This window comes from Coffea arabica, chromosome 6c (genome assembly GCF_036785885.1).
Source record: "Coffea arabica cultivar ET-39 chromosome 6c, Coffea Arabica ET-39 HiFi, whole genome shotgun sequence".
Lineage (NCBI taxonomy): Eukaryota > Viridiplantae > Streptophyta > Magnoliopsida > Gentianales > Rubiaceae > Coffea > Coffea arabica.
In genome coordinates, this window is record NC_092320.1 from 12367771 (window position 1) to 12378295 (window position 10525).

General features: G+C 39.5%; 1 protein-coding gene across 1 annotated transcript; it reads right to left on the minus strand.

The window, feature by feature from the left end:
* LOC113694155 (AAA-ATPase At5g57480-like) lies at nucleotides 1-2470 on the minus strand. The gene has a single exon (XM_027213018.2). The coding sequence runs from the start codon at nucleotides 1894-1896 to the stop codon at nucleotides 346-348; it is 1551 nt and encodes a 516-aa protein (XP_027068819.1). The 5' UTR covers nucleotides 1897-2470; the 3' UTR covers nucleotides 1-345.
* Between the last annotated feature and the right edge of the window lie 8055 nt (nucleotides 2471-10525).

The following is a 10525-nucleotide window of genomic DNA, read 5'->3' on the forward strand; positions in this document are numbered from 1 at the left end:
TGGTGGGAACCAGAATGGGATTGACAGAAACCAAGCCAATATAGCCAAACACTGCACATGCACATTTGTGCACGTATGAAACATACAGTATTCAGAGGTTCTTCATTATTTGCGCTAAGCAACAAAGATGGACCAAAAAAAAAAAAAAACTAGTATGAGCTTTCTTTGCCGCATTACCAATTTTCCCAAGTCCCCCCCCCCCTTGAATTTTTGACTCATTCATATGCAATTTCAAGATAATCTTTGTCCATTTCCTAAAATAATCCCTCGTGAGTCAAGAGAATATCCCCCCCAAAAAACATAAACAAAAGAAAAAAAATGCATCAATTGTGTGATACTACTACTTTAATTGTTCTTCTGATCACCATTATTCTGATCACGTTTGTTACAACTTTCTTGCAATTCACCATCATCATCTTCCTCTTCTTCTTCTTCTTCTTTTGGACTATCCAAAGCCCTTTTCTCCTGCTCCTCGTCTTCCACCACTGTACCATTCAACCCCCTTGATTTCTTCTCTGCCCTCATCTTCAAAGCCTCCAAAAGCTCCCAAACAGCTCTTTCCTTGTCACGCCTGTTCTTAATCAACACCTCACTTATATCCGCCGGTGTCATTTCAGCCTTATCCATCACTTGTTTGAACTCTTCCTCCAAATCCCTCTCCAAATCGCCATCATTGTACCCCAAATAATTCTTCAAGAGAATCTTCAATGCCGGAAAAGAACAGTAACTCATGAAGACATGCATGTCCATCCTCCCACTCCTCAGCAAAGCAGGATCAAGCTTCTCGATATGATTGGTAGTGAAAACAAATATCCTCTCACTCCCACAACAAGACCACAATCCATCTGTAAAATTCAACAACCCTGAAAGAGTAATCGAATTCCCACCATCCTCCCCACCATTACTAGTCCCCGGGGGCGAAACGTCAAAATTGTTACTCCTAGCACCACCAGAATTAGCAGCGCCTCCGCTCTTCTTCCTGTTAGTCAAATTAATTGAACAATCAATATCTTCAATCACAATAATGGATTTTGAACTGGTTTTCATCAACAATTTCCTCAGCTCCGAATTGGTATGCACCTCAGTCAACTCCAGATCGTAAATGTCATACCCCAAGAAATTTGCCATTGCAGCAATCATGCTAGACTTCCCCGTCCCAGGTGGTCCGTACAACAAATATCCCCTCTTCCAAGCCCGGCCAGTCCTCTGATAAAATGCTTCCCCATTAGCAAAATCTTTAAGATCAGCCATGATTTCGGCCTTGTTGATCGGATCCATAGCTAGCGTGTCAAAAGTGCTAGGATGCTTAAAGGGTACGGACTCCCAAGGATGGCCTCGGGAGTCAAGTGACCCTCCACGTGAATTGGTGTAAAGCAACCGATCTTGGTTATTCCTACGTATTTCGCTAGCTTTTTCCATGACAAAATCTAGGTAAGATCCCAGAATAACCGACTTATCCTTCTTCTTCACGCGCAAAGTGAAGCCCCGCTTTTCTTCGGGCAACGGCCGCCAAGAAAATGTCTGGGCTTGTCTCTGAGTGACTATGTGCTCCCACAGAACCGTCACGCCCTCGTAGTTGTCCATGAGGCGGTCGTTGTTGGACAGCCCGAAGGTGATGGCGCTGGAGTTGAGCCCGCGAGTGAGGCTCAGGCGGTTGCCGGTGATGGAAGCGGAGCTGCTGAGGTACAGCTGGACGGCGTTGTAGAGTTCGTTGGTGTTGACGCCGTCGATTTCTGTGATGTCATAGTAGCAGTAGGCTGAGAACCAATTGAAGAAGCGGTGGAAGAGTTTGAGGGATGCAAAACGAAGCTCCGGTGGGAAAACTGTGTGGAGAATGCTTTGGAAAAATGCCCATACCCCCATTACTGATGCTAGAGTTGTCCAAAATTCCTTCATTTTTCTTTCCTTTTTGGGCTCTCTTTTTTTATCAATGCGAACGAGGAAGATGGAGGGTGGGTTTGTATGGATTTTGATAGCAGGGTTTTGCAAGATTTATAGAGAGGAGAAATGGGATAGGGTATTTTTTTTTTTTTTTTTTTTTGGTTTTGGGTGGGGGAATTGGTTGGTTGGGGGATTCTCGAAGCTGTGGCTGAGACTTGAGAGGGGTGGACGGGAGGGGATGCGGGTGCGGGTTTGGGGCCTGCGGGGGAATAAAGTAGAAAAGGGTGTAAAAAGGTGAAGAGAGCTTTTAAGAAATTAATGAGTGAGATGAAGGAAATTAATGGAAATGAAGGGGTTTGAGCTCGAGGAGTTTATAGAGTTGGGGGAGTTTTTAAAGAGTATTGACTATTGGGTGAGTGGGCTGGCAATTGAGTGAAAATTTTTATAGGTAGTACAAGAAAGACAGCAGTGAGAGAGAGAGAGAGGACTAAAAAACAAAAAGGATTTTTGATGGCTGATTTGGAGAAGATATCAGAGAAGCACAGAGATGGGGTCTAGGTTAGGGTCGTAGCCCTCTAGGGTTGGAATTTTGTGATGGACAAATTCCAATGGGATTTTTTTTTTTTTTTTTTTTGGTTTGGGAAATAATTGTTTGGGTTGAATCCTTTGCTATTAAGTTTTCTTGTACCCTATAATGGAAAACTTGAACCGGCTTCTGCCAGATTGTGAAAGGAGAGGGATGTTATATCAAGGTCTTTTGGAAAGGGACAATGGAGAGGGGAAGAGGCCGTCAGACCACACGTATTTCACTCTGAATTGCCGACTTGTGAATAGTTCCCCTCCCGGACAGTAGTACGTTGTGGCAGTAACTCAAATTTGATTACTAGTTTTTTCCAACCAAATAAATTTCATAAAAAGGTGTATTAAAAATTGTAACGATGGTGTGAGCAAATAAATTTTGACAAATAATCCTCTATCCAAACAAATTAGTACATCAAAATATTCGGTTGAGATGCGTTATGAACATTGAAGAGGAATGTTATTTGGGGAAAACATATGACAATCATTAATTACATTTTCTCATCACCATTTTATTTTTTCCAATTTTCGTATTATTTCATATATATCATATTATAATCACAAATACTGTGTTTGATTTATACATTATTTACACAGATTAACTTGCTTATATTATTATCAACACATTTTTTAATTATCTTTTTATTTGACGTATATTACATAAAAAAAATGCTACAATAATTTTTAAAAAAATTATACTACCAATTAATCTCCTGTCCAAACACAATTGTTACTGACTCATCAAGTCTTTGAAATCACTTACTTCCTCTTTGGTCTTCTCTCCACTCCAGCCGCCCAAAAAGAGAAAAGACAATCAATCATGTAACACATTTATTAAATGCAGAAGAGAACTGAAAGTGGGCATTGGAAGCAGATTTCTAGTCCATCTTGCCATTAGTCAGACTGCATGAATGAATCAACAAAAATATTAATGCTAAATTCATCAAAAGTGCCAACTTCGATAATTTCTCGCCTACCAAAGCTGGTTGTTAACTCGATAACCCCTCCTACTGTTGCTTGGCGCAGTAAGTATAAAATCCAAAAGCAGATGGAACTGAAAATGGGCGGGGTTCAAGAAAGAATGAAAGAAAGAAAGAAAAGAAATACCCTTGTATCATACTCATATCATCCATCCCCAAGAAGAAGATTTGGTGATGATTCTATTTTGGTGTTTTCTTGATATTTGCTGCTGCCTCTGGCTTGTGGGGTTCTTTTCTATTTTGGATCTATGCTTAACCAGGTGTATTATGTGGGCATATACTCTAAATCCTGAAAATAGGCATTAGATAGACCCCATCTGCAGCACATTAATAGAGCAGTTTTGCCTTACTATGTTGATGGTTGATGAGCTCCGTGCAGATGCATCTGAATTCTGACCTGTCTGAAACGTTTCAGACAAACGCCTGCTAGGGACCGTGGTTTTAGAAGCTAAGTACTACAACTGGATATTAATTTTAATTAGGGGTAGGTAGGTAGTATTTATTTGTGATCATTAGTTTATCTGTTACTAGTAAGTATTTCTTCAAGAGCTTAATACTACTCCTATACTATTAAGAAAGATTAGAGCAGGTATTTATTTATTGTATATATAATCAAGTTGTCCTAATTCACGTGCCACATTTTCAAGTGAATTATATCACTCTCTTGAAGTGGAAAAGAAAATGATACACTTGGATTTGCCAGCCCAATAGGGTTCGTCCCCGGAGTATTATTGGCAAAGAGAAAAATGTAGGGCCTGTTTGGAACCTAATTTTTTGAGAATTTGTCTAAAACTTTACTGCAGTGCATTGTATAAGTTTTTGAAAAAATTTTATAGAAGTTTTTTGTAAGGAGAAAAATTTTGTAGAAGTTTTTGTAGGGTTAAAAACTTTTTTTCTTTTCTTTTTTTTTTCTTTCTTTTTCTTTTTCTTTCTTTCCTTTCTCTTTTTTTTCTTTCTTTCTTCTTCTTCTTCTTCCCCCTTCCCCCTTCCCCGTTACCTCTGCCTCCAGCAATGCCACCTCTCGCCACCCCCTGCTTTACTTCTCCTCCTCTGCTCCGCCACCTCCTTCCTCCGCCACTCCCTTTGCCCGCCTTCCCCCTCCCCCCGCCATTCCCTCACCCCGCTTCCCCCTACTTTCCACCATTCCCTCTTCCCCCGCCACCCCCTCCCCATGCCTTCCTCCTGCTTTGCTTCTCCCCCTCTGCCCGCCTTTCCCTTCCCCCCGCCACCCCCTCACCTCGCTTCCCTCTGCCCTTCCTCCACCACCCTCTCTCGCTGCAACTTCCAAACAGGCCCACCTTCCCCCTCTACCCCGCCACCCTCACTGCCCCGCCACCCCCTCGTCACCTTTCCCCTCCCCCCGTCACCCCCTTGGCCCCTTCCCCCTCCCCTATTCCCCTTCCCGTTTACCACCCCCGAATCCCGCCACCCGTCAAAATTTTTTTTTTTTTTGGCAAATCCCCCATTTCCCTCTGTTCTCCTCTTTCCTTGCCACCCTCACCCTCCCTCCGTGCGATCTGGTCTTGCGACTAGATCGGCCAGAGGGGAAGGGGAAGGGGGGTGGGGGAGGAGGGGGAGACGCAGAGATAAAAAAAAAACTTGCGGGGAAAAGGGAAAAAGGACAAAAAAAGGGGAGAGGAAAAAAGGAAAAAAAAAATCGGCACCGGAAAAGGTGATCGGCGTCGGAACCGGCGTCGGAGGTGGTGGCCGGTGACGGAGTAGTTGATGGAGATAGTGGTGGGTGAGGAAGAAGAAGAAAAGGGGAAGGGAGTTTTTTTTTTTGTGTTTTGGATATTTTAAGTGTGTAAGTTAAAAAATTTTGATAAGTTTTTGGGATTCCTGTAGCACAAGTTGTTAAAAAACTTGTATAATAAAAACTTGGTAAAAACTTGGACTTCCAAACAAGCCCGTAATTTTGGTACCTAAATTTTGACGCACGAGCGGTTTTAGTCCCTAAATTTTGGAGGAAAACAAATTTAGTACCCGAACTTTCAAATTTTGAGCACATTAAGTACTTTTGACGATTTTTTTCCAAATTGTTACCTGGAAAAGCCATGTGATAATCACGTGTCCGGCCGCAATGGAATTAAAAAAGGCCAAAAATGCAATTTTGGTACCTAAACTTTGACGCACGAGCGGTTTTAATCCCCAAATTTTTGACGAAAACAAATTTAGTGCCCGAACTTTCAAATTTTGAACACATTAAGTACTTTTGACGATTTTTTCTCAAATTATTATTGAAAAAAGTCATATGACAGTCACGTGTTTGGCCACAATTGTATAAAAAAAAGGCCCAAAAAATGTCAAATGCCATTCTAATACTAAGTATTAAATTTAAGGACTAATCGCGTAATAAAGAAAAAATTCAAGAACTAAATAGCATCACATGAGTCAACAAAACCCAAGAACTGATACAAATGAGCTCCAATTTCAGACAAATTTTGTGACTTGATTCTTAGATTAATGTACTGGGACAAATTTTGTGGCAAAATTTTTCCGTAACAATTTGGGAAAAGATCGTCAAAAGTACTTAATGTACTCAAAATTTGAAAGTTCGGATACCAAATTTGTTTTCGTCTAAAATTTGGGAATTAAAATCGTTCGTGCGTCAAAGTTTAGGTACCAAAATTACATTTTTCTCTATTGGCAAAAATCCACCAAAGGGCAACAAGCTATTGCGTAGTAATTACTGGGCACATGGAGTTGAGCACAATTTGATGGACACTTGTACTACTGTCATTTCTCCACCAATTCTGATGTTGGTACAAGCTTTTCCAAGTTTTCTTTGTTCTTTTCGTTCTTTATAGCTGTGGTGAGTAGTATTTCTTTTTCAAAAGCGTGGACTAGTATGAAATTAATACTAGTTGAGTATTTGGTCATTGATTCGTGCGGGCTTAAAAGCATAGATTTGACCCCGATTCGGTTCACTCCACAACTAAAAAAGCAAGTACATAAAAACAAAGCCAGATTAGACAGTTTCTTAAGCGGAGCACAGCAGGTTCAAGACGGAAATGGGGCAGGAACGGTTGTCTGGCAGTTCAAGGTTATGATTTGATTAAAAAAAAATTTTTCGGCTCAAATCACATATTGTAACTCAATTTTCACGTCGTGTGTGGAACTCATAAAATTTTGTTCTAAAGTTACGTCGTGTGCAAAGAAAATTACACCGTATGCAATCAAAATTACGCACGGTAAAAAATGCACACAACCGACACAAACGGTTGCACCCTTTTCCGTTCAAGACCTTCTCTGCTTATGAAAAAAGAAGAAGCAAACCAAAAAACAGCTTAAATTTTAAGTTTAAACTCATCGATTGTCTAATGCCTAAACATGTTTGAAAGCACGCTTTCTACCTTTTTTGTCGATGGCTTTGGGACAAAATGGATATGGGTCAACAATACCCCTCCACTGCATTCTTGATTATTTAGTGTCTACAAAATATCTTAACAACAAAATAATTTTGATTGGTTAGATTCCATATAAGAAAAATTACTTTAGTACTTAGCAGAAATCTATTGCTGAAATAAGTCCAAAGTCATCTGTCATTATCAAATATGAATAGCCCCAGGAACTGAAAAAATAATCATTCAAGTTCCAAAATATATAGCATAATAATTTATAAATATAAATCCAAGCCCCTTTGGTGTGGATTGCATCGTATTACCTCTTTGGATCACTGTACTTTTTTGGTGGATCCCTCAACTCTTGCTCTGTCTTAATTGAATGACACGACACTAGTCCAGTTTAGTAATACATTTGTTACTAACTCTGCGATCGTATCAATCTTTGGAACCAACATTTGTTTTTTTTTTTTCTACCTGGATGCAAAAGTACACATAGAATTAGAAGGTTTATTACATCTTTTGTGACTAGTATCCACTGAAATATTTGCAATTCCAAACACTGCAATGGCTTACAATAATGCATCTTTTTTTGTGAACAAAATTTGAGATCACATCCTGATCCTCCTAGTGTTATTAATTTGTCGAGTACTAGTGCTAATTCGACACACACAGCTTGATTGAATCACTTTAAAAAAAAAAAAAAAAACAAGCAACCGATCCCATAATCCTCTAGTTTTATTGGACAATTGCCTGCGCAAGTATGAACCATTTCTGGTCTATATCACAATTCAAAACATGGGATATTTTACCTTTATCCGTTTTAATGAAAAGGATGCATCAATGTATCTAAAAGAAGAGATATAAGGAGAATGGAAATGTCATTGCATGTATTGAAGTTCGTCATGTAACATAAGAATTGTGAATTTGCGCCAATGTAATTAATTTTTTTTAACTGAATTAAGTTTTAAAATATGAAATTAATTATTTTGGTGCGATCATAAAATTTCTTGTATAGTTTTATTCGTTACTTAGTGATCTAATATTTGTGAACAAGTACACCTTTGGTCGCCTTTTTGCATTGTTCTACTTAGTCACACAATTAATAGTTATCTTTTCAAATTACTCTATGATGAGATATCTCAAGGCAAATTTTCTAGCAAAGTTGATCCATACATTCAAGAATGCATATAAGCAAAGTCGAAGAACATAAAAGGACACACGATTCATGTGATTAGCGCCTCATTTATCAAGCCCACGTTCGAATCATCAGAGGCCTTACGATCACCTGACTAGCATCCTCACCAACTAAGTTGAAATTTGGAGGCAAACACCTATAGGCTGCAATTATCACTTCAAATTTGCTTAATTGGTGGTAATTGCTCTTTGATCATTCAATCTAATGATGCTCAAGGATAATTCTCGTATCATATTGTCAAAAACGTCAACACACTAACTGTAATAGCCGGATTCAACCAAAATAAATAACTGATTAAGGGACTATCATGGCCACTTCTTTATCCACTGCGCAAAAAAATGGTAGCACCCAAAAAGGAATGGGAAAAAAAAAATGGACTAGTTACTAACAACTATTTAATTGGCCCACTACACAATCCCATGCATAGTAGCAGCAGCAGCAGCAGCAGCAGATAAGAACCAACACCATCCAATATCTGGACAATGATCTAATATGTGTGGTAATACACAAAAACTGTATAGTATTCGTTTTTTGTTTGGTGTGGCTGCGACTAATGCGAAGTGACTTGAATGAGGACAAGTCACTTTTGCAATTGCCTTTGGTTTTATCCAAAGAGAAATGAATCATCAATCCTCTTGTGGAGTTTGTTCCTCTCTCTCCCTATTCTCTAATAAGTCTGTCTGAATTCTCTGACCGCAGGCAATATTTTGTTTCTTCTTTCTTTTTGGGTGGTTATTTCTTCTTCCTCTGCATCCAATTTCCCAACAAAACCAAACAAGAATAGGGCCACGCCAGCAAGTAAAGCTCTCTGAAGAAGCAACCCCGCCCCATCCCCCCGGCAGCAATATCATCATCATTTTTACCAGCTCATGCAGACTAAGTTACCGCCCTGTTTCAGCCTACTCTAGCTAAGCCCAGATGCAGACATTTTGCTGTGTCAATGACATTTTTTGTGTACACTGCTACAAGAAACTTCTAAAGAGGATTTTTCAAGAACGCATTACGAATCAAGTTTTGAGGCTTGAATTTGCCGAAAATCCCATCACAAGACTGTTTTAGCAAAAAAAAAAAAAAGAAAAAAATGCACAACATGGAGACAGGAGTGGTAGTGCAATTATAATAGGCACACAATTAAATACTCCAATTCTCAGTAATGCACTTTTGTTTCTGCATAAAACACGGCCTTTACTAGCGACATAGATTCCCTCACCATTTTCACGTGAGCAAGTTTCTAGTAGTTTAATTGCATCATTGAACTTAACCATCTCCTTTTTCCCTTTTCCACAAACAGATATAACCTCTCTGGCCGGACTCAGAAAGGTGTAAAGTGATAAAGAAAGTCGCCCAGAAATGAAGAAAGGAAAAGCTTTGTAGAAAAAGCTCATAGTAGTGAAAATAATCTTGAGCTTTATCACGCGTACATTTTTAGGATGACTGCATGCTGATTCACCTCCACTGTTTCTTATGCTTTAGAGGCAATAATGGGCATTCAAGTGCTGACTGTTGAGCATCAATTTGCTGCCACCACTCAACTGTACCAAACAAGGAAAGATTAGAAGATAATCAATAATAGTTAATACAGATCCCATCTTGGACTCGCCATCATCACTGGTTGGTTTCCTCGGAAGCTCCCCGTCGACTCACATTCACATAACATAATAGTTATTGAGAAATATCCTTTTCATTGGTGGTTGTGGCGGCATACTCATAAGGCACTTGTGGGCTCTTCCAACCCGCAATGTGTTTTTGTTTACTTTATTATATTGCGTGAATCTTAGCCAGGCTGAAAAGATACAGTATAGGTGAAAGGCAATTTGAAAAAACAGCTTGTTCCAATGTGCTGGGATGATGGCTTTGAGCCTGGAAGTCAAATTTCAACTTGGGTTTTGGTCGTCGATTACTATTTAAGTTTTTATGTCAAGGTGTGCGTCTCTTTTAAGTCACAGACATCAGTCTTTAGGTTGTTCTTCATAATGTAAAAAAGAAATCCACTAGTTTTGTTAATTTAAAATAGACCCAACTCACCTCAGTTCTCAGTACTTTCTCACTGGCATCGTCTCCAGCGCATGTGTCATTCTCCCTCTTTCTCATCCAAATCACCTTTTCTCCTTCCCACTTTTGCAACCCCTCCCAAGTCAAACCCCGCATCTGATCTTTATTCATCAATCTGCAACCCCTAAGATGTTCATCTTCTAAACATTACTCCCGTCCTCTCCTCCCCTTTAAATTTTAATACCTTCCATTTGTCCATTCTGATCTTGACGTTAACTGTTTGATCCATGATCAACAGGCCATACGCACTTAGAATTTTGAAAAAGAGAGTGATTCTGGGATGAAAGTATTGTTGGCCTAATTGAAGTTTGCTGCTACTCAACATGACTTCTGATAACATACATCGCCTCTTGCGAAAGGTCCTGTACGTGATATATAGCTAACAAGCCGCAGATGATGCAGTTAACCAACAAAACCAGGTTATCTGCGATAGCAATTACTGTGGTAGACGAGCAATGCTGAAGATTCAACTCTTTCCATGCAGGAGAGATGAC